The sequence below is a fragment of the Sinocyclocheilus anshuiensis genome, unplaced genomic scaffold, assembly GCF_001515605.1.
Source record: "Sinocyclocheilus anshuiensis isolate Anshui unplaced genomic scaffold, SAMN03320099.WGS_v1.1 scaffold238, whole genome shotgun sequence".
In the NCBI taxonomy this organism is placed as follows: domain Eukaryota; kingdom Metazoa; phylum Chordata; class Actinopteri; order Cypriniformes; family Cyprinidae; genus Sinocyclocheilus; species Sinocyclocheilus anshuiensis.
Genome location: NW_015547674.1, coordinates 1755021 through 1780583, shown reverse-complemented (window position 1 = coordinate 1780583; position 25563 = coordinate 1755021). Strand labels below are relative to the sequence as shown.

General features: G+C 36.7%; 1 protein-coding gene across 6 annotated transcripts in view; it reads right to left on the bottom strand.

Moving 5' to 3' along the window:
• The window catches only part of LOC107702961 (ankyrin-1-like), a 149477-nt gene that overhangs the window by 75762 nt on the left and 48152 nt on the right, over positions 1 to 25563 (bottom strand). For 5 of the 6 annotated variants that reach the window (XM_016505430.1, XM_016505431.1, XM_016505433.1 and 2 more), the window contains 8 exons: positions 8309 to 8410; positions 4481 to 4579; positions 3776 to 3874; positions 3388 to 3486; positions 2264 to 2449; positions 420 to 518; positions 244 to 342; positions 61 to 159 (listed from right to left, as the gene is read on the bottom strand). In XM_016505430.1, the coding sequence (XP_016360916.1) occupies positions 61 to 159; positions 244 to 342; positions 420 to 518; positions 2264 to 2449; positions 3388 to 3486; positions 3776 to 3874; positions 4481 to 4579; positions 8309 to 8410 (882 nt within the window). Of the gene's footprint in view, positions 1 to 60; positions 160 to 243; positions 343 to 419; positions 519 to 2263; positions 2450 to 3387; positions 3487 to 3775; positions 3875 to 4480; positions 4580 to 8308; positions 8411 to 14565; positions 14652 to 25563 lie in introns of those variants that run through there. The other variant, XM_016505435.1, reaches the window with a different exon arrangement.

Here is a 25563-nt window from a genome sequence, read left to right as displayed (position 1 = left end):
GGGGGGGGGGTCTCCATGTCAATGTTTTTATGGCTATATGTAATTTGGGTGCACGCCTACCTTGGTCTTGGCCTGTATTGGAGCTCCTTGGTCCAGAAGGATCTCAATTATTCTCACATGGCCATTTCTGGCAGCACAGTGAAGAGGAGTCAACTCATCCTGTGTTAAAAAAAGGGAAGAAGAACAAATGTGCATACAAATTCTCTGTCACTAAAGTTTAGAATTGTAGCTTTTTTAACATACTTTTGTCTTGGCATCAATCTTTGCTCCTCGGTCCAGCAGAAGTCTGACCATGATGACATTTCCTCTCCTGGATGCAATATGTAGAGGTGTGATCCCATTCTGAAAGAAAGCCACACTAGTTTGAATGCAACTGTAAACTGACAGAGGATCAGTGTAGAAATATTTAAAAGACAGACCTTGGGTGTGAAGTTCACATCAGCTCCTCTGTTTAGAAGTAGCTGGGCAACATTCAGGTTTTCATAGTGGGCTGCGATATGGAGTGGCGTGAACCCAGTCTGCAGAGGATCATGGGAAACGGAGTTAGCAACCAGCACACTTTGCCTTGTCTATGTAAAATATAGTTGTTATTCTGACTGCTTCATTATCATTGCAAAAATCAATGAACTGTATACACTACTGTTCAAAAGTTTGGGGTCGGTAAGAAAGGAGTCTTATCTGCTCGCCAAGGCTGCATTTATTTGATTAAAAATACAGTAATATTGTGAAATATTATTACCACTTAGAATGATTGTGCTCTATTTTATTATATTGTAAAATATAACTTACTCCTGTGATCAAAGCAGAATTGTCAGCATCATTACTCCAGTCTTCAGTGTCACATGATCTTCAGAAATCATTATAATATGCTGATTTGCTGCTCATTTCTGATTATTATCAGTGTTGAAAACAGTTGTGCTTCTTCATATTTTTGTGGAATAGAAAGTTCAAAAAGAACAGCATTTATTGGAAACATCTTTTTTTTTTTACATGATTAATGTCTTTACTGTCGCATTTGATTAATTTGAAGCTACTGTATGTAAGTTTCTTACCTTGAAACATCAATCATTCTGATGGTAAAGTGACTTTTAATAAGGCGAATAAGTTTGATCCGGTGTCGAAATTCCGCAAAAAGGGCGGAATGCTTTACTGCAGGAGCCAAATGCACATGTAATTATGACAGTGATGATTACGACTTAACTGTAAGGGGCTCCAAAGTCGCAAAAATACACAAAACTACATACAGTTGCTTTAATATCCCTTACGAAAAAGAAGTTTATTCAAGTGTGCTATTAGTATACTTCTTTTAAACTAAAAAGTCTACTTTTTATGTACTTCTCAGAAATATACTTAAAATGACATTCAAGTATACTTGACTTATACTTAGAAAAAGTCTAAATATATTTGAGCTATAGCTACTTGTGCTCCGGGAATCCATGTTTTCATTGTTATACGGTAGGGGGCGCTAGTACACATCTTCTGTACAGAATTTCCAAAAAACACAAGTGAAGAAGAAACCGAAACAACAGATGCTTCCACATGTAATCTAACATGATCATCAGACATAAAACAGCATCAAAACTGTGTAACGTTATGGAATAAAATGTTGACTCCATCTATGTTTTGATTATCATTCTGAATTCAATTCATATTTTTTCAGCTTTTTGTTCAAAATGTTGTTTATTTATTCCTTTAGAGTATACTTGCAGTATAAAACTACTAAACCAGTAGTTTACTGAGACTATACTTCAGTGTACTAAAAATTTATTTAATTAATAAACTATCAGTATACCTAGTTCACTTTTAGTATAGTTGCAGTACAAACTAAAAACATAGATGCAAACTAGTTGTGTACTCAAAGTTTACTACTGTTATACTTAAAAGTATACTTTTATATACTAGAAAGTGGGCCAATTTAGTCCCAAGGAGTATTGAAATAGTACACTTACAAGTATACTACTAGTACACTGATATATGTATACTTACTACATATAGTATACTTAAAAATATAATTGAACTTTATTTAAGTATACTTAATAAAATAAAATACTTATTCAAATAAACTTGAAGTATACTTCTTTTTGGTAACCTTGCTGAATAAAAGTTTTAATTAAAAATAAATAAAATAAAATACTACTGACCCCAAACTTTTGAACTTTTGTGTGCTTACACAGATGTATATGATTTATTATTATACATTACTAGATGTCCAGTTGAATAGGAAAAGAGCAAGGAAAGAGGTTTTCCATCAGTTTACACAAACCTTGCTTAAGACATCAGGATTTGGGTCATTCTGTAAAAGCACAGCGGCAGTTCGGGTGTCATCGTTTCGGGCAGCGATATGCAGTGCGGGAAGGCGGACCTTGCCCTTAGTACCGTGGTTGATGAGCAGGGCCACCACATTCTCATGGCCCTGCTGAAGAGCCACAGCAAGAGGGGTAAAGCCATCCTGCAAGAAAGACAAACACACAAGACACATATTTTCAGATTTTTTTTTTTACATTAAGACCCATATTTCTCTCAGTAACCTGATTGAAAATGGCAGGTTAAGGTAAGTGTGCAACCCCTGTTGGCTTAACATGCTAAAAGTTTCCTTTTGCTGCAGTAAAGTATGATCTAAGCGCGCTTAATTGTATTGAATGTGCACTTGTAGTGTACTTCATATCTTAAAGTAAATGTTTAAATAATGTACTTGCAAATAATATAATACTAATGAAATATGTGTATTTAAAGAGAGACACTTTCATGACTGTTTCTTAACACACTTAAGTGCACATTGAAATCATGTCAGGTTTTACTTTAAAGTACATTTTAAATCATTATGTTTTAATAATCTTTTAAATAAGTACACTTATTTTAATGTGTTGACTAACATACTAAAGCACATGTAAAGTATTTGATTATAATTTTAAAATATTTTATTCGATATTATATTAATATGTGATTTACAAGTTAATATGTGTTAAATGTACTAAATTGCAACTTCATCATTGCAAATTGTAAATACAAATATATTTAAATACATGGCATGCAATACAGTAATTATGAATATGAATAATCATGACATGCAAAGATATCCTTAATTCCTACATAAGTGGGTTAAAAACACTCTTAAGTTCAGATAATTGCATTTAATATAAATTTAATGCAATTATAATACTTTTTTCATTTAATTGCAATTAACATGCATTTAAGTGTCCGAAAACATTACATTTGGTTAACTGTTTGGTTATACACATTCTTCAGAATTCAGAAAATACAGAATTTTCATTTTTGAGTGAACCATCCCTTTAAGATTATTCTTTTAAAGTATATTATTCCACTAATACATACTCTTTTTAAAGGCATGCTAAAGTGTACTGCTTTATTTCACAAGCGCAGCATTACCTCAGTTGGAATGGTCTGATTGGCTCCATTGTCCAGGAGAAACTTCACAACCTCCAGGTGATTCTCTTGTGCAGCCATGTAGAGAGGAGTGAAGCCCTTCTGTTACAGACAGACATAAACACCCATATGCAGATACAATACCAAACTAACAAGCACACAAATACACAGATGACAATACAGGCAGACAGATTATAGTTCGGACAGCAATGCTGCATACGTACATTTAAAAACACTCAACTGTTCAAATGAACTACAGAACATCCAACTGGGGAGAAGAAAACACATAAACCACTATCTTATATTGTGATTTAGGTCAACATTAGGTGAATGCTCGCAGATAGCTGAATATTATACAGTAACACAGTAACCAACCCGGTTATTAGCTCACCTGAGACTGAGCGTTGACATTGGCTCCATAGTTAACCAGCTCTGTGACCACCTGCTCCTGTCCAGCTAACGCAGCTATGTGAAGAGCAGTGTTTCCTTTCTATAAGAGAAATATATTATTTAATGACACAGACAATGTTTTATTTTTTCTAATCACATGCATTGTTTTAAAAATCAAGCATTCCGTTGTGAAAAAGTAGAGTGCCTAATTGTATTAAATGTGCACTAGTGTACTTCGAATTACAAACATATATATTTGTTTTTATTAAAAATGTACTTGCAGATTATATATTATTAATGTATTACAGTTTTTAAAAATAGCTTACAGTTTCTGAAACTACTATGGGTCCGTTTCTCTAAACTCTACACACAACACGCAAAACATTACGCATATCTTGCAAAAGCAAGCACTTCTTTCAAAACTATTTTAACTCTTATAAAAATTGTGTTTTTGCATTGTATCTCTACACACAAACACTGAATGATTAGCCATATACACGCCAACAGTTCAGAAAAGTGAAAAGTTAAAGGCACAATATGTAAGATTTTTTTATTAAAATATCCCAAAACCACTAGAACAGTGTTATATATTCTGCTGACTTGTGTACTTACATTATACCAAATGTTTTTGAATACACGCCCTCTAGCGGCGAAAATTACATATTGTGCCTTTAATTCTGGTAAATGCCTGGCCACCAAGTCTTACCTTTGTGGTCGTCTCTAGAACAATACCGTGGTGCAATAGTTCCAGCACCATTTTAACATGGCCTTCTTTCGAGGCCAGGTGCAGCCCGTTGAGTCCATTCTGTGAAGGGAAAGAGACAGCAGAGCAAACTCACTCTGAAGGTGATTTGATTGATCAAACAGTGCAGTCTTGTAATGTCCCAAAGAGACTGAAATGGGGATGTGGGGGGTTGTAGATCACTCCCACTCTCATGAAACACACAGAGCACTGTCAAATGACATCAACCGATGATGAAGATGATGGTGATGGTGGTGGTTTAGGTGGATGGCAGGCCGGTGGTCTCTCTGCTGGGAAGAATACGGGCCATGTGGGATAGGTCTAACCTCACACAGCCTTCCTTCAGCCTCACAGGACATGTGAGGTTGGACCTTTCTCACATTGCTGATATTATCCCCTCCGAGTGTAGAGACCACTCACCCCATCTCAATGTGTCTCAAAGAAAGAAACGAAGGAGCAAAAGAAAAAGAATGGATGGATGAAGAAGAAATACTGAACAGATATAAAGCTGCATCTGCAGAACAAAAGTTGCACAATTAAGTGGAAATGCAGAGATGTCAAACTCTGTCATTGGAAAAGGTGTAATGATCAACTTGCACACCTTATATATATTTTTTTGCATCAGTCAGTAAATGTTAATAGACGTCTCATTTCACTCGCTAGTCCCCTGTGATGTAAATCAATATATTGGCTACAGACAGAGCAGCCTCTGGTCTCTCTGTACATACAGCTGAAATAAAATAAAATATGAATAAAATAAAATAAAATAAAAAGTACACTGAAATTTCAAAAGTAAACTGAAATTAAGCCTAAATAATAATAATGAAATAAGCAAATAACAAAATTGAAAAATGAAAATAATACTATAGAAACATTGCTGTAGAGTATATTGAATACTGCATTATATAATATTTTTTTGTGGGGGAAAAAATAGGCTTTATACAGTAGTTCTAAGCAGAATGCTAGCATTCTGTTCCAAACAAACACAAATATCCATGCAAAAATATTTTATTAATTAGTATACAAAAACATAAATGTGTCTTTAATTTATTGGACAATATATTATGGAAGAGAATAAAGAATATATAAGTATAAGTATAAGTGTACTGTTTGTTCACATTGACAAATAGCTTTTTTTTCTTGTAAATTTTGTTAGATTTTTGCTAAAAACAAGACAGCAAAACATTTTATTTATGAGGTTAAAAAAACATTCACAGAAAACAAGTCTGTTTATCTTACACAGTTTTGTCAAGTAAAGGCCGATTCGGATGGTAATTGTCTCTCATGGCGACGTAAGTTATTCTCAAAATTCACAGGCGTTAGTCAGTGATTTATTGCCGTCCAAATCCAGAATTTTGGTGTTTTTCTCCCACCACCCGCATAAAAATCCTCGGATGAACTACAGTCCGAATCCACATCTCTGAGTTTACACGAAGAATTTGATTCAAAATTCAGCGCCGAACACTGTAACTGTTGCACTTCGCTGTGATTTGCATGCATATTTATTACTGATTTGTTTTGTTTTTTCAATATTTCATAACTGCTCCACCACAGCGAGTGGGAGCTGTTAAGAACAAAAAGAAGAAAGAGAAGAAAAGCACACAAACATTTGAAACGGGTCATTTTTGTGGAAGCAACAGGTATGCAATACAATTTTAAAATATGTATTAAATACAATTATATGCATAAAAATATTAACCAAGCAGCTTTATGTTTACCTCATGTAAATAAGAGCTTGCATTAACTTATTTCTGCTAATCTCCACATTTTTTGTGACATCCATCATTTCGAGAGATAAAATGCAAGACAGAAAACCATTTTAACTAAAGTGCGTCTGTTTTCCTATTTTTAAACTGGAGATTTAAATAATCAAATAATTAATAGGACATTATTAAATATGAATTTATTCTTATTGTTCGAAGCATATGACATTTTATTTTCAGCAGACAATCATACGACTGGCCACGTGAGCACGATCACAGAACTCGCTTCTCCACTGTGAATAAATCAACATCTGAATCCATGAGTTTTATCATTGAGGTGCCATGTAAATTTGCTTTTACAGACGTCCACACGAGAAACAATTACCGTCCGAATAGGGCTTAAGTCTGTCTTGCTTTAAGAATGTTTAGATATTTAATTTAGGCCAAGACAATCATACTAAGAAAATATTGTTTTTGCAATATAGCCTATGTGTCCTATAGCTCAAGGGTCTGGCAGCAGGTTTTTGAAAGAGCTCAGCGGTGCATTGTGAGTTCAGTAGACCTACTCACACGTTTGCTTCAGTATGACGACTAAATGGAGCAAAGCGCTGAAGTCATCACACACAACGCATGCAGGCATTAATCAAAGGGCATGGACATGTCAGTGTACAAACAGGCTAAACGGAAAAGAAGTGGACATGAATGCATCTACTGTACACACACAATAAAATCTGTGTGCAATTCAGACACGGAAACAGAAAATTATTTCCAATCAGGTCCACCAAGGTAAAGAAGGTAGTTTAGCACAAATATTGGGTGAAAAGACTCCAAACTCACTCCATGGACAAACATATCCTTAAGACGGCACAGCAAGCAATTTGAGTTGAACCGGACATGTTCATCAAAGAAGAATAGTTATGAAATCTGAACACTTAGCTACTCTCCTGATCTTCATCACCCAAGTATACTGTAGCATTCTGAGCCATTGAAAGCCACTCTTAAGCTTGGCTGGGAATAGCATTCAATACCAAGGCTTATCCTGAAGTTCTCTTTCTGCCCTGCTCTTTACCATCTCTGGAGCAAAATTCAAGACGATATGTGACCCTGGAGCACAAAAGCAGTCTTAAGTCGCTGGGGTATATTTGTAGCAATAGCCAAAAGTACATTGTATGGGTCAAAATTATCAATTTTTCTTTTATGCCAAAAATCATTAGCATATTAAAGTAAAGATCATGTTCCATGGAGATATTTTGTAAATTTCCTACCGTAAATATATCAAAACTTAATTTTTGATTAGTAATATGCATTGCTAAGAACTTCATTTGGACAACTTTAAAGATGATTTTCTCAATATTTAGATTTTTTTGCACCCTCAGATTCCAGATTTTCAAATAGTTGTATCTCGACCAAATATTGTCCTATCCTAACAAACCATACATCAATGGAAAGCTTATTTATTCAGCTTTCAGATGATGCATAAATCTCAATTTCGAAAAATGTACCCTTATGACTGGTTTTGTGGTCCAGGGTCACATATGGATCTCACTCCCATTATAGGTAAGGTCCTTCTGATCACCAGTTCTCCTACCCTCTTAAAAATAAAGGCTCTTGGCATTGATGCTTCCACTAAAAACCTTATTATCCATGGAAGCTTTCCATTGCACAAAAGGTTCTTCGTAGTGGAAAAGGTTCTTTAGAATTTTTAAAATGTAGAATTTTAAAATTTCAAAAAGTAAAAAAAAAAAAGGTTCTTTTAAGAACTGATCACTTAAAGGTTCTTCTATGGCATTGCTGAAAAAAAAAAGCCTTTTGGAAGCTTTAATTTTATGAGTTTAAGGACTATTGTCACATCACGGAAATAATGAAGTGTGCGAAGTGGCCCTGTGTGCTCTAGATCATCTGAGATCACACATCTTTCACACTTTGTCTTCTAGAGCGCCTCTCGAGATCAAGCATTTATCTGTAAGAAGATTCACCTCTGCAAACAGACATTTCACCTCCAAATGAAGCCTGGCTGTGACTCAATCGGACAATGAATCATATGTTTTTTTTTCCTCTTGAGGAATACAGGGAGTTGAGGAAGTCTTACCTGATTGGCTGTGTTGACGTCGATGCCATTCTTGATGTGGTCGAGAGCCTTTTCCAGATTACCTGAGCGAGCTGCACGGAGGAAACTGGTGCCAGCATCAGCCTGAGAAAAAATACAGGAAGTAATACAGGAGGGTAGAATTTAAGAGTTAGAAGTTTTAATGGTTTAATTATATTGTGAAAACTGCTTTTTGCCAGCCATCTGTATTTCCAGAACTTCATAGAATCTCACATGTGAGGAGTGTTAAATAAGATAACAATTGTGACAAAACATTTGTGACCCTGGAGCACAAAAGCAGTCTTAAGTCGCTGGGATATATTTGTAGCAATAGCCAACAATACATTGTATGGGTCAAAATTATCGGTTTTTCTTTTATGCCAAAAATCATTAGGATATTAAGTAAAGATCATGTTCCATGAAGATATTTTGTAAATTTCCTACCGTAAATATATCAAAACTTAATTTTTGATTAGTAATATGCATTGCTAAGAACTTCATTTGGACAACTTTAAAGATGATTTTCTCAATATTTTGATTTTTTTGCACCCTCAGATTCCAGATTTTCAAATAGTTTTATCTCTGCCAAATATTGTCCTATCATAGCAAACCATACATCAATGGAAAGCTTATTTATTCAGCTTTCGGATGCTGTATAAATCTCAATTTCGAAAAACTGACCCTTATAACTGGTTTTGTGCTCTAGGGTCACATTTGGTTAACTTTTTTTTTTTTTAAATATTGATGTTGAAGTAAAACAACAACAGCAACAAAATGGGACAAAACCAGAAAACACTGTAAATTAAAACAAATCGAAGGACAAGATTTTCAACATTAGATACATACACAAATACATATTCACAGCACACACACCTGGGTAAAAAGATAACATGTTGTTTTCTGTATTTTTTTCCTGTGTGAGAAAGACGAATGGACACACATGTGTACTGTATATTTTGTCGACCTTAAGTACACAAACATTCAGATTATCTCAAAGAACAGACAAACTGCAAAAGGAAAGAGTAAAAAGCATCAGAGTAGCGGTTAGAATGAGAGAAAGACTGGAAAAAGTTCATTCATATTTTATCTACCTTAAAACTCATTTGTTCAAATCAAATGATTCTCAATAAAACCGAAACCAAAGCAGTCAGACACAAAGACAGATAAAGAATGAATCTGATTTTTCTCTATTGCAGTGACCTTCCTAACCTTACGACATTCATCTAAATATGGAAAATTACTGAAAAGCATTGAGTTTTTTTCTCTTCTCAGCAGTGCATCTTCAAAATCATATTAAGAATATTTGGCATCAAGACTCAAATAATAAATAAATTGAACACATTATTATACGTGGAGACAAACTTTGTTATACTTAATCACTCTTAAAGCACATTCTCATCATTATAGCTTGATGATCAAAGCCAGCGTTTCCCACCTAGAGGCTCATGAAGGAACTGCAGGCTGTGTGCGAGGTTGTGACAGAAATTGCAGTGCTAAATTAAATAAATATGTGTAATTAATTAATGAAAAAATCAATATAAATATTTAGAAGTACACAAAAAAAAAAAAAGTTTGGACACCCCTGTCCTAAGATGATTCACTGAGTATAAATGAACCATTCCATGGTTTCTTCAGTCTGATAAACACACTAAACAGAGGCTTTCACACTTTCAGCCAAAGATCAAATGATTTCTAAAAAGCCAATTTATATAGAGTACATACACATTTGCATAATTCCAGAACAACTCCCTTAGATTTTAATCACACGTCTGGATTCAGTCGCTTCTGTGGCTTAAATTAACAGATTTCCACAGATTTTCACATCCTTGAGACTGAGCTGTATTGTATGTGTATGTGTTGTGTTGTTGCTGGCGGCAGTGGGAATGTGTGAGAGTGTGTAACTTCACGAGCAGCAGGGCTGGTCCACTGATCAAATATACTTGACAAGTACATGGAGACACGCACACACACACACACACACACACACACACACACACACACACAACAACAACAAAAGTGTGAGTTGGCACGGGGACGACTTAGTGACCTCCTAAGAATTAGGAGCACAATTTTTCTCCCCCATCTCTCTGGCTGTGTCAGAATACTGGAGTAATGGGGGGTTTTTTTGTTTGTTTTTTTATAGAAATGAATACTTTTATTCAACAAGGATTCATTCAATTGACCAAAAGTGAGAGTAAAGACATTTATGTTACAAAAGATTTCTATTTAAAAAAAAATATCCATCAAAGAATCCTGAATAATAAAATGCATCACGGTTTCCACAAAAATATTGGGCAGCACAATTGTTTTCAACATTGATAATAATCAGAAATGTTTCTTTGAGCAGCAAATATTAGAATGATTTCTGAAGGATCATGTGACACTGAAGACTGCAGTAATGATGCTGAAAATTCAGCTTTGATCACAGCAATCAATTATATTTTACTATATAATATAAATATATTTTATATCGTTAAAATGATATTCATATAGAAAACAGCTCTTTTAAATTGTAATAATATTTCACAATATGACTGTTTATACAGTATTTTTGGTTAAATAAATGCAGTCTTGGTGAGCAGAAGAGGCTTCTTTTAAAAACACTAAAAAATCTTACCGACCCCAAACCTTTGAACAATAATGTATACTATAATCTAAAAGTATATGTACAGGATATGGGATACTCTATGTAGTAATAATGTGTACATTTTGAGACTTTTTTGCATATATTATTTAATTTTTTCTGTTTTCAGTTATATTTCCTAAAACCACATGCTATTTTACACAGTTAAAAAAGGTCTTATATTTCAATATTTCAAATTTAGTACTTTAAAAATCCCTATAACTGAAAAAAAAATTAGCACAAATAACTTACCTAACCCTAACCCTAACAGTAGGAAGAGTGACAGATTTTAGTCTTATTTCTAAGTTTAAGTCCAGATTTTTGGTTTAGATTTTTATGACCTTTTTCAGCAATGCATTTTTTAACCCTGAACCGTTTTTTTGGAGTCCCCTACATGCGTAAAATGTGAGGTCACTGTACACGAGTGTGTGTTTGCAACAGATAAGGCACTGGAGACGGTCATGTAGACCACACCTAATTCCTTGCCAGTGGCTTGCTTAATTCTCCACACCTATACAGCGTACCACTGTACGCCAAGAGAACAAACCAAAAGATGCTGGTTTTGACCCTTACGCTTCAAAAAGGAAACAGCCTCAGTAAAATAAAGCATAAATAAAGAATGAATGTCCACCGATATCTAAACCTCCTCATAGACTAGTTATTAAAATTGTATGATTCAATAGCCAGGCTGCCAGACTTGATAGGCTTTCTTGGAAATGACATCCTAGCATCACGAAAAAGGTCATTTAGAAACAAAACAAGCATTAGTATTTATTAGAGTAATGCAGTCCTGTTGATACCTCATTGTGGATTATAAAGACTTCAATGAATAATCTCGCAAAAAAGCAAGTAATAGTTAGCGTACCAGCTAATAAAATCCCATATAATGTTATGAAAAAATCAAATAAATAAAACATATCAGCACCCAGCCCCAGCTTTCCTCCACTCTCGAAGAGCAGAAGTACTGCAGCAGACAGGATGACATCATCACTGAGACGCAACACTGCAGTGTGTGTGTTTATGACTGCATCCGAGAGAGAGAGAGACGGAGCGAGTCTTTAAACTCACCTCTACTGAGAAGCACACACACACACAGATAAAGGCAAACATATAGAGAGAATGCCGTCCATCACTATAACTGTGCTTGCATAGCATACGAGAGCAGGTGGTGATGTGTGTTTCCTACAGAGGGAAAATGAATGAGACTATACGTCACAACGCATCAAATTCAGCTCGTACACGTACATTCATGTACACATATATACTTAAATCCTGCATGACTGAGACATAAACTGCAGTTGCTGCATAAAATGCATGTTCTCTCACTTCTCTATCTCCTTCTCCACATCAGAAGTTCATATGATGCATTCATATGATGCACATTATTCAGGATCACAAATAAAAAAATGTGTATGATGTTGGTGTGCATTGAACTGATTTGTGGAGAGTTAAACTATAATTTAACATATAAACCCACTGAGAAACCTGCAAAATGCATAACTATTTTTATGCATGCATGGGAACACAAGAATACATTTTTCACTGCATTATATAAGATAAAAACTTTTATCTAAATATTAAACAAGGTATGCTTGCAGTGATGTTTGCAACTGAATGTAAAATGAACAATGAGACCCTGACTTATAATTTGCTGGAAAAATAGCTGAAAATATAGTTAGCTGTAGTCACTTGTGACTACACTTATAAATGTGTGGCACCCATACTTGTGACTATTTTAATGTGTCTTGTTACTCACGTTGCATAGTAATAACAATAAAGTATACATAACTTCAAGAAACTAAACCCTATAGCAAAATATCAAACCAATAGCATTCGTTTTGACGTTTTCTTACAAAGAGAACATTTCACAAAATAAAAAGGTTGTACATTTTTAAAGATTAAATATAGGAAAAATTGACATGTTGTTGTCAAACATTTGTGCTCATAGTGTGATGAAGTCTAGTTATGGAACTGATTTTATACATCCACTAAAATCACACTGAAATCAACTGGTTAAAAGTAATTGCAAAAATGGTTCGGAAAATAAAAAGGCATTTGTTTGGAGATGTCACTTAGTTTGAGATTTTGAAAACTAAAGTCATACATTTTACCTTCAAGTGTCCAAATGTTTTGGGGACCAGTCAAATTTGCATCAGAGGACATTTCTAATGTGCATTTTCCTGTTAATCTTATAAAAACGAAGGTGAAACTTTTAATATCTCTTTTAGAGGTTCCCTGTGCCCTGATCAGCAATTTATAAACCAAGTGCAAAGGTGTTTCTGTTTGTGCCAAAGCTACATAAATCACAAAACAAAAAGCTTCTTAAATTCACAAATCTCCATTAACACCTTTTAACTTTTTCCACCCATGCAGTATTTAGTCTTTCTTTTTAGTCCCATGCATATTCTTTACATTTTCAATGCTTTGCCCTCCCATGCACAAGAATGAAAACGTACATCTTTAGAAGCTGCTTATACCTGATCCGATCCTTATGAATGACTTCTGTTGATGTACATGTTGATTCATGTCATATTACTTTTAAAACCAGTTTAAGTTTCATGTTACGATATGAAGCATATTTTTAAGCGACTTAAGGACATTTAGCAACAATATAGTTTCTTCTCTCTCAGCTATGTAAATTTATTTTTATTTTTTTTAAATATGACTCCATTTAAAACCAGTTAAATTTCATGTTACAACATGAACTTGCTAGAATATTTTGCAACAATGCAATTTCATCTCTCTGTTTAAAAAATTAGAAAGAAATATGAATAATTTGAGGCAAATACATTTTAAAATACAGCTGGCTGGATGGGTGCCACACATTTATAAGTGTATGTAGTCACATTTTGATATCACTTGTGACTATTTTAATGTGTCCTTGTTACACATGTGACTCATTTAATGTAGCAATAACAGTACATTATGCATAATTTTAAGCAACTAACACTCAAAACAAACCCTAACTCTATAGTAAAAATATGGTGTTAATTCATATTACTCATAACTTCTTTGTGTAATTGCAGTGAAACAAGGAACACATTAAAATAGCGGTTACACTTTATTTTACAGCGTCCTTGTTTAAGTACTGAGAAATATGAATTAATAACATGTATTTACTATATGGTTAGGATGAGGGTTTGGTTTAGGGTTAGTTGTATGTAATCATGCATAATTTATTGTTATTACTATAGTACATGTAACGTGTAACAAGAACACTACAAAATAAAGTGTTACCACAATAGCATTAAGAATATATGGTTACACTTCACACACACTTCTACCCAAAACTAGATAATGGCATAAGTCTCTCTCTCCCCACTTTTCCATTCCGTCGAGCGTTTTCAATCTACGCAGACCTGCTCGATGCATTCTGACAAGCAAAGGGCCTTTCTGAATGAGTCTTTGGGAAAGGACACATTGTGTGTGTGTGTGTGAGGATGTAACATGTGTAACAAGGACACCTTAAAATAAAGTGTTACCGAATATATTTAGTGGCCCCAAAACTTATTTTCATACAGTATTTTGTGATAACGATCAACTGGAAACATGAGCAAGTTTCCAGAATTTTCAGTCTGCAACATCTAACAAAAACAACAAAGTAGATGAACGAATCTTCAGGAAAAGTTGTACTTACTGCACAAATGATGGTCTTGGTTGGCATCCCAGTACACCTTCTCTCTCTCTCTCTACGTCTCTGTTTCCAGTGTTACACTATCTGGCTGTAGGGGTCCGGGCAGTTTGGCACTGTTTCAGTCTGCAGAAGGACTTACAGTGACAAAGACTCTTGGAGGGGTGGGGGCAACTTCAGGAGTACCAAGCCTGGTGACAATGGCCCAGACACGGATGGGGAGGGCATGGTGTGTGTGTGTGTGTGTCTGAGGGGGGCCCAGTCTCTTTCAATAAAAGATCTGTCACTCCCTGCCTGAAAAGGCCCCTCCGTCTTCTCTCTCCTAGGCCCATGCTGGGAAAAGCACATCCATGCCAACAGTATGCACCCAAATAAATGTGTGTTGCAGAAGTGGACAGAGCAAAACTACATCTAGAGCTCAGGTTATCAGTTAAAATGAGGGAGTTTTCTAGTGAGCAGCTTGGTATGGAGGAATTGGGATTACTATGGCGATTCCCTCTCAAGAGGAGTTATTGCACTGGCAGTGACTCACACGACCCTTTGAGGTGACTCAGGAATCAAGAGGGGATTCAAAGTACTCGTCTTTGATTCTTTCAAAGAAACAACAAGAGCTATTCCTGCTCTGCAGTACATTTTTATGACTCAATCTGTAAAAAATAAATAAATAAATTTAAGTCATTCGAATTCAGAATTTCACATTTAATTAATTGTGAAATTTACTAGCAATTTTTGAGTGAAAACTGTTTCTATTTTTTTTTCTGAGTAATAATAATAGGTTAAGTTGGTCACATGAATTCACTGTGCTGACTAACAGAAAGCTGCTTGGTTTGAGTGTGACTTCTGTGCTTTATACATTGCAACTCTATTGACAACAGACAATAATGCTAAATTTCACAATTAAGGGGTTAATTTTATAACTGTGCTCCTTTCGATAGAGTATTTGTTGTTGTATGTTTTTTTTCTCAAGTTTATCATTTTCTTGGCAATATTGATTTAATTAGAAATCAATATACAGTTTTCCCCCTATATCCAAATATATTTGATATCACTTTCAATAACTTTTTGTAAAAAAAAAAAAAAAAAAAAAAACATAAATAAATAAATTACAAAAATAATAAAATTACAAAAATTGCTTAGATAATTTGAAGTTTTAATTTATTTTTTTTAATTTGGCGAATTTCAAAATTAACCATGTACTGTATTATTATAAAATTAGATAATTACAAAATTTAAAATTAACCATGTTCTGTAATCTAACAACCAGGAAGATAGTTTACTCGCAATCTCTCACCGAGCAGTGGCAAACTTTTTAGGCCCCATCCTTTCAGGCATCCTGTTCTTTTTCTTGTAATTTTGAAAATAATCAAATTATAATTAATGTCCCACAGAAGAAAATAATAATAATACAGGTTTGGAACAACATGAGGGTGAGTAAATGACAGAATCTTGATTTTTTGAGTGAATTTCCCCATTAATAGTTACAGTGAGAAAAACATTCTATTGAAATACTCCTGAACAAAAATCTCAATATAAACAAAAAATGTTACTAGTCTGTTCTTACTTAAATTGCTTGTTACTGTAATAAGTAAAAGCCAACAAAGACACATGGCAACTCAAGGGTGAAAAACACTTAGCAGTACACGCCACTAGAGGGTGCTGCATTTGTCATGCATAATAGTGCAAGCAGCAGTCGATGAGGCTATGAACATTCTGTTCTACTGTTGTGCATGGCTGCTGCATTGTCCTTGTGTTTTGTTTCAACTTCTTCTAAAAGCACCCTGACAGAGTTAAACCAGGAAAAGTAATGTTTCCATACATTGCCTTAGTCCCTGTCGGGTAATCGATTGCAATGCTAGATTCTTACATATTCATGTCGAAATAATCTTCAATCTAACAGATTTTTCTGTTGTCTTATTATTTATGGCTTAATACACATCATACATAAACACATAAATGAGAACTTGTTAGATAATAGAAATAGTTCTATTTTTCTCACATTTACAGATCATAAAATGACAGCAATCTAACTGCAATGTAATTTACGGCCACCAATTTGTGAAAGTATTTGTGTGAAAGTTACTTTTGTAGACCATTGAAAAGTCACCTCCATCATCTCTATCTGTATGCAAGTCATTAATTTTAACCTTATATGAGAAGTTTCTTTAAAGCTTGCAGTAATTACACTGAATAGCATGCTAAGTACAGCCAAAACAGCAAACCTTTCATCAATCCTGCTAGATCTATCAGCAGCATTCAACACTGTAAACCACCAAATCCTTCTCCTTACTCTCAATGAAGCAGACATTACAGGCTCAGAGCAGAACTAACCAGTTACCATGAAAAGGATCTGCTTTATCTCCACATCAGCTACCCATTCGTTTTCCACAGGATCAGTGCTAAGTGTATTCTGACTTCACACCAAATCACTTAGTGAAGTTATCACCTGGAAATGCATTTGTGCATGGATAAATGCCCATCATCTGAAGCGGAATATACTGAAAACCACACTGCTGTTCATCCTGGCCAAGAAACATCCTTGCCAAGACCTCGTCATAGACAACACGGTCATTTCCCCACATAAAGCCAAGAACCTTGGCACCACACTGGACAACGGTCTGTCATATGCATCCCACACGCTACCCATACTCAGTGTGCTAAAATAGCACCTTCAGGGGAACAACATCTCGTCACTGGGGCAGTACCCTCAGAAGGACATCTTTGTACCTTATTTACCCCTAAAAGGTTCATAGTAGTACCGAGTTCATTCCACAACTCTAAGTTACTAACATGCACCTTTTAGGGGTAGATAAGGTACAAAGCTGTCCTTTTAAGGCACTGCACAAGTGACAAGCTGTTATACCTCTATAAGGTACAATTTCTGCAAATTTTTTCTGGCACTGCACAAGTCAATACATTACTTCTGCACCTTTCTAGGCAAGCTACTCAAGTCCTATAGTACAAGCCCTAGTCGTATATAGTATCTAATTTCTGGCCAGCCTCTCAGTGAAACCTCTGCAGCTCATCCAGAATCAAATGCCCAAATGATATTGAACCTTAGTACTCTGTCATCACACCGCCCCTCCACTGGCTCTACACATATTCACTATTAACTAAGAGTTTTCCCTCAATAAACTCATAATTTGCTACTTACTGATAGTAAATAAGCTAGTTGTTGTAGTAGTTGTGTTCATGTATGGTGTAGGGTTAAAGGCAGGGTAGGTGATTTGGTTCCAAAACATTTTTTGTTATGCTGTTTGAAAGTCCCTTCACATCCCGATAGCAATCACTAGGTTAAGTTGTCTAAATGTATTCATATCATCTGGAAGGTGTAGGACAAATGCTCATCCAATCATATCCCTCGATCCGAGCGCTACGATAGGCTGTCCTGCCTGTCAATGTATGTATTTGCATACCTCCGCGCACCCTGTTCACACAGACATGGTACATCATCAGCGAGTTCCGTTACGCTATTGCAGACCGAGCGAGAATGGAAGGTGTTATTATTTTAATATTATGCACTTTGGACTGTAATGTTTTCTCACTGGTTCATGTGTTTTGGAGGAGGCGTGGCTTTGGAGAGTGATTTGCAGGGAGGGTGGGATCTTATGCTTTCAAAGCTAGCTTGCTATTGCTAACCTTTCTGAAATCGCCTACCCTACCTTTAAGGGATCTAGAATATGGCCATGCAGAATAAGGCATTAATATGAGCTTTTTAAGTTCTAATAAACAGCCAATATGCTAGTAATATGCATGCTAATAAGCAACTAGCTAATAGTGAATAGTGTTCCCCAACCTAAAGTGTTACCTCTTTTCTTATCAGATAATTTTTCTGAATTGCATTCTTACCATCTGTTGATCACAAAGGTTTTACACATGCATAGCAAATGATGAGCCACTTGTCAACATGCTCTGAGGTTCCGGTAAGGAGTTATTAGTGGTTAATGGTCAGACCAAAAATTGTGAATCCCAATATCCAGATTGCACTTGTTATGCATGGTGATTAGGGGTGTAACGGTTCACAAAATTCACGGTTCGGTTTGATATGACACAGTGGTGTCACGGTTCGGTACGTTTTCAATACAGGTGGGGGTGGGGGGGGTAATTGGTTACGTCGCAATGTTGGAAATATTTCTGTTTTAAACCATGAAGGCGAGCCAATGGATATCACGCAAGCAACGTGCAAACGTTGCGCAAGAGTTATGCCGGTTAACGTCTTAATCTCAGTCAATTCATTATGCAGAAAGTGAAAGTAAAAACGGAATGATGGAGCTTTCAGCATCTGACATATTCTCAGAGACGACGAGAGACGAATCTACTTCAACATATGCTGATAACGTTATATAGCTAACTGTTTCTAATATTAAATAGTGAAAAAAAAATGAGAACAAACGTATTTCGTGTTAAACAGGTTGTTTTTGAAAGTCGGTGCTTGAAGTAAAAGCTTTTTATTTAATTGATTTTATTGATGACTGAAGTGTTAATATTTTAATCATAGGCCTATATTTCATTGTATATACCTGTTTTAAAATACCTTTTTTAAAAACATTTTAATTCAGGAGAAAATAGCCTAATCTTTTGTTATTTGGTAATTATTGCGGGGCAAATTAATTGTAATTTTAATTTAATAATAAAAGTAACTTCATAATAATAATAATAGGCCTAATAAAAATAATAATGTAACAGGCCTACATTAATTGGAAATGCCAAATTATCTTAATATTGCCAATAATTGATGTTTTTGACAATATCTCTGGCTATCGTCGATACAAGATCATCGTCTTTCGACGCAACCCAGCAAGGGGAGGTTATCGCAGGGCTGTTGGGCAGACAGCACGTTGCCTGTTACGTCGTTTAGGCTGCCTTGTTGAGGCAGTGACACTGAGAACATTATATTTCACACACTTTAAGCTCTTTTATTTTCCAAATGTAATAGGATTAGTCCAACGAATTGTTCGGTTTGTAATGCGTACCGAACCGAAAGCCTCGTACCGAACGGTTCAATACGAATACGTGTATCGTTACACCCCTAACGGTGATGACTTCCTCTGCGTTCATCCTTACACCAGGAAGAGGAGACAAAAGAGCTCAGGTGCAGTTTGTTAGGTGGAAACATGAATGTAGAGTCCAGAATACAACAACTGATCAGTTTAATCCTCTTTGGAATTGTCTGGTGTCTTCAAAGTTGCAAAAAGCAAGCAAATTTGCAGTTAACGTCTTCAAAAATGTTCTTACCTTCATGTTTTTTCAGCACCTTTTAGATGGCTGACAGAGAGAGAGATTTTTTTCCATATATTCCACTGTCTTCAGTTGAGTGTCTTGATCAGCTGTTGGTCACCTAACCCTGTGGTGTCGGTTCCTGGTCCTGGAGGTCCTCGTCCCAACATATCTGCCTTGAAGTAATCCTGAAAGTCTTGATTACCTTGGTTCAGGTGTGTGTAATTGTGTTTGGAGCTAAACTCTGTAGGACAGTGTCCTTCCAAGAGCAGTACTGGACACCCCTGACCGAACCCCTATTCATGAATGATTACTTCAGCTTGACATAGACGTCCTGTCCTCTTCAACGCTTCTTTCATCACTTGTCCTCCCAATCCAACATCCATATACTGTTTCTTTAATAAGTGGTATTTCCATCTTTGGGACACAAGTTTACAACAGAATCTATCCCAGATTTTGGGCCCACTTGGAATCATGAAAGGTTTGAGCTGAAAGTTGGAAATGAAGTGCACTTGCTCCTTTCAAGTACTCTGAGGACATCTTGATCCATCTCTTTAGAGCAGGGTTCCTCAAATCTTGCCCTGTAGGGCCAATGCCCTGCAGAGTTTAGCTCCAACCCTAATCAAAAATACCTAAGCAAGCTCGTCAAGGTCATCAGGATCCCTAGAAAATCAAAGGTAAGTGAGTTGGATCAGGGTTTGAGCTAAACTCTGCAGGGCCATGTCCCTCTAGGACCAGATTTGAGGAGCCCTGTTTTAGAGAGTGTGAGGCCAACATAGTCTGAACATGGTCTTCCACTCCAAGAGAATAAAGGCTTCAGCCTGAAGGTAAGCAAGGCTAAAAGTGATAAATCAAGAAGGGCATGATAGAGGCAGGAATTCTCCTTGGTCCTGCTGTCATCTTATCCTTTATTTACTTTGTTTAGACATTTTACCACATGCTGCTCTGACATGCAAATCACCATCAAATACTCCTTAACATTGGACTACAGCAACAACCTCATTAACCAGGTTGCTCTGGGAGAGATTCTGCAGAATGAAAGCAGTAAAATTGACCAATGCATTAACAAACATCATGGGAGGTGCTTCAGAAGCAAGCACGGCTGAGGTCCACACATAGCAACCACCCCTGCCAAGTATCCTGCTAGTCCTTGGAAGGCAAATGGGGCCTCTTCAAAACCAGGGTTAAATTCTGGGATGTTAAAGACTGCAGCATTGTCTTCCTGATCATGGCTGACTTCCTTAATCTGGCTCCCTTGGTGTTGGATTTTAAGTAGGACATGGTTCCTGGATCAGCCTCCTTTGTTATTACTGGTACAACATTCCGATCAATCAATTGTAGCCTGGACCCTTTCCTTTTCCTTAATTAAAACCATAACCAGCCTCTAAAATCTGAGAAATTATGGTTATTGGATAATGTTGATAATATTCCAGCCACTAACCGCATACCTCAACCCTAAAATCTAATAGCTGAAATCTAATCTTGTTTCTGCACCGACAAGATGATAATGTGGGAACACTCACGTTCATTCTCTGGTCATCACAAGAACAGAACAGCTAAATTAAACAAATTGAAGAGAAGAGGCATTTTCCCTTTTGTTTAACAGTTAGTGTGATAATACAAACACTACCTGCCAAACCTAGTGTGCTTCACCTTGTGTGAATCTCCCCCAAACCCTGCCTAAAATTTAGCCTTCTGTCAGTCCTCAACTGCCCATCTCTTTGAATTGCTCTTCCATCAGTTCATCTGTCTGCCTGTTTGCCTTTCTATTCATCTATCATCTATCTATCACAATATCTGTGCATTTTATAACAGCCCTTAGATTAAAAAAATGTACATTTTGCAGTTTCTATTGCCTTCATGTTTTAATCATTTTAGAGGGAAATGATGAGCTCAATATTTTTTAAATATCAAAAGCATATCATTCAGCAATATGTGAGGTTTTTGACTTTTGGTTTAGACCCTTGTGAACAAGAAAGTGGCATGTAGCCAAGTATGGTGTCCCATAATTTGTGCTCTGCATTTAACCCATCCAAGTGCGCACACACAGCAGTGAGTAGTGAACACACACCCAGAGCAGTGGGCAGCCATTTTTGCTGCGGCGGCCAGGGTTTTTGCTCTTGAGGTTGGAAGACATTCACTTCCATGGAGTACATTCACTCCCCCCACCCACAATACCTGCCGGTACCAAGACTCGAACCCGTGACCTTTGGGTTACAAGTCCGACTCTCTAACCATTAGGCGACGACTATTTAATGTGAACTTGTAGTGTCAAAGTAATGTCATGTCAAATTAAATGTTTTACTTCAAAGTACATTTTAAATCATTATGTATTCATTTTACTTTGCATACTTGAATGTTGTACACTTATTTTGATGTGTTGACTAACAAACTAAAGCACAAGTATAAACTACTTGATTCAAACTCTAATGTGTTATTCGATTCGATTTAAAGTTCATATATACTGTATTTAAATGTACCAAACTGCAACTTCATTATTACAAATGTGTAATGACAAATGTATTTAATTACATGACACACGTTTAAAATTAAGTGTACTTTTGTTTCACAAGAGGTTTTGTCATTTCAATTTGTAAATTCAGCTCTTGATGGAGGGATCTGTACATTTCTAAGCAGTACTTTAGCAGGGTACATCAGTTAACAGTTTGACTTGTCTATTTGATATCTTGGCAAAAGAGCGATAAAAGGGATCGGACAGAACCCCATCTATCACTTTGCTCTGTTTCCGTGACCACTTTCAGGCGTATTTCAACATAGCGTTCCATACTGGCCCATACATCTCGCATCGCACACAGTATGTAACACACACGTTCAATGAAGTGTAATTATCCATTGAGGGTCATTTACCTAAACAAACAGTAAATTCATTTTTGATGAAGAAAACAGGACATTGCTTGATAAATGTGACATGACTCAATCAATGCTCACAGTACATAAGTATCAGAGAACTTGAAATTTAACACTGAATTTGAGAAATCTACATTTTATACTTGTGTTATTAGGGGGGAAAAACATATATGATCAAAGAAGCACATACACAGGAAAACACAGGGCAGATTCATCTTTATACACACTTAAACCATGTCTACATTGGAAGTGACCAACGTTGTCGCAATGAAACCACCTAGGAGGTCATACACCACCTCAGCCGTGTTCACTAACCAGAGACCAGGTTATTCATCCAATAAAATGGGTGAATAACTTTGTATCCTACTATATCTTTTCATTTCAAATAAATACATTTATTTGTTTGCTTGTTTGGACTATTGTAGTTTGGACTATTTTTACACACAATAGAATAATTGCTAGAACCATATATGGTTAGAAAATGATGATTTAGATGATAAAATAAGGAGGCCAGAAACTGGCTTTGTAACAGGAAAAACAACTGAAATTAATAGTAATCAACCCATTCAATAAATGCAGCTAAATAACTTATTTGCAGCGCAACAAAAATTGTGTCTATTAACTGCAAGCTGGTATTTGACATGAAACACTTTTGAGAAGTTGACACATCCTATGCTAAATATCCAAAAGTCAGAAGTCAGAAAGAGCTTTATTGCCAAGTATGTTTGCACATACACAGAATTTGTTTTGGTGACAGAAGCTTCCAGTACACAGAGACAACAACAGCACACAGATAATAAATAAATAAATAAATAAATAAATATATATACCTACATATATATATATATATATATATATATATATATAATTAAAATATAAATAAACAAAAATTGTATGTACAGATGTGCTATAGATGGACTAGTATAGAGATAAAGATGTAGGGATGGACTAAGATAGGTGGAATCAAATAAATGTAAGTGGTTTTGCACATATTTTTTATTGCACAATGGGGAGAGCATTTAACTGTTCATGAGGTAGATTGCCTGGGGAAAGAGATTTTTTTTCCTTTTTTTTTTGTGCCTGGCTGGCCTGGTGTTCGGTGCTCTGTAGCGCCAGCCAGACGGCAAAAGTTTAAGGAGATGGCTTGGATGAGAGGGATCCAGAGTGATTTTCTGAGCCCTTTTCCTCACTCTGGATACATACAGTCCTTAAAGGGTGAGCAGGGGAGCACCAATAATCCTTTTAGCAGTCCGAACCGTCCTCTGTAGTCTTATGATATCTGATTTTGTAGCTGAGCCAAACCAGACAGTTATTGATGCACACAGGACAGACTCAGTGACGGATAAGTAGAACTGTGTGAGCAGCTCCTGGGGCAGGTTGAACTTCCTCAGCTGGCAAAGGAAGTACAACCTTTGTTGGGCCTTTTTAACAATGGAGTCAATGTGATTGTCCCACTTCAGGTCCTGAGAGATGGTGGTGCCCAGGAACCTGAATGACTGCACTTCTGCCACAGTGCTGTTCATGATGGTGAGTGGGGTGAGAGCAGGGGGGTTTCTCCTGAAGTCCACGATCATCTCCACTGTTTTGAACGTGTTCAGCTCCAGGTTGTTGTGACTGCACCAGACAGCCAGCTGCTCAACCTCTTGTCTGTAAGCAGACTCGTCACAGGTTGAACTTCCTCAGCTGGCGAAGGAAGTACAACCTCTGCTGGGCCTTTTTAACAATGGAGTCAATGTGATTGTCCCACTTCAGGTCCTGAGAGATGGTGGTGCCCAGGAACCTGAATGACTGCACTTCTGCCACAGTGCTGTTCATGATGGTGAGTGGGGTGAGAGCAGGGGGGTTTCTCCTGAAGTCCACGATCATCTCCACTGTTTTGAACGTGTTCAGCTCCAGGTTGTTGTGACTGCACCAGACAGCCAGCTGCTCAACCTCTTGTCTGTAAGCAGACTCGTCACCGTCCTGGATGAGGCTGATGACTATGGTGTCGCCTGCAAACTTCAGGAGCTTGACAGAGGAGTCAGTAGAGGTGCAGTCGTTGGTGTACAGGGAGAAGAGCAGTGGGGAGAGCACACATCCCTGAGGAGCGCCAGTGCTGATGGTGCGGCTGTTTGATATGAATTTCCTCAGTCTGTGGAAAGCTGGTGATCCATTGACAGATAGAGCTGGGAACAGAGAGCTGGGTTAGTTTGGTCTGGAGGAGTGTTGGGATGATGGTGTTGAAGGCCGAACTGAAGTCCACAAAGAGAATCCTCACATAAATCCCAGATTTGTCTAGATGCTGCAGGATGTACTGCAGTCCCATGTTGACCGCATCATCCACTAACCTGTTTGCTCGGTAAGCAAACTGCAGGGGTCCAGTAAGGGTCCAGTGATGTCCTTCAGATAAGCCAACACCAGTCTCTCAAATGACTTAATGACCACAGATGTTAAAGCAACAGGTCTGTAATCAAAAACTCTAGACTTCAAGATCAGTTCTCAAAAGTCTTGTGAACAAATGTTCTGTATGTGTTTTATGGCCTTATTTCAGTGACTTTAAAATTGTAGTTTTTCACTAAGCATGCATAAACGTTGTTTTCTCAAAAACACAATCACATACATACATGCTGCCCACATATTATTGTAGCCCAGTTTGTGCTGATTATGGTGCTACTAAACTTAGCCATTAAAATGTTTATTAGCAACTGAAAAAAGCACAAATGTCAGGGCATGTCAAAACTTCTCCAGGGCCCCAAAACACCCTCGGACCCCAGAGGGTTAAGTCCTGTGATTTTGGGTTTCTTTGGGATGGGGATGATGGTGGAGTGTTTGAAGCAGGCAGGGACTTTGCACAGCTCCAGTGATCTGTTGAAGATCTGTGAGAAGATGGGGGCCAGCTGGTCAGCGCAGGTTTTCAGACAGGCTGGTGTCACACCGTCTGGG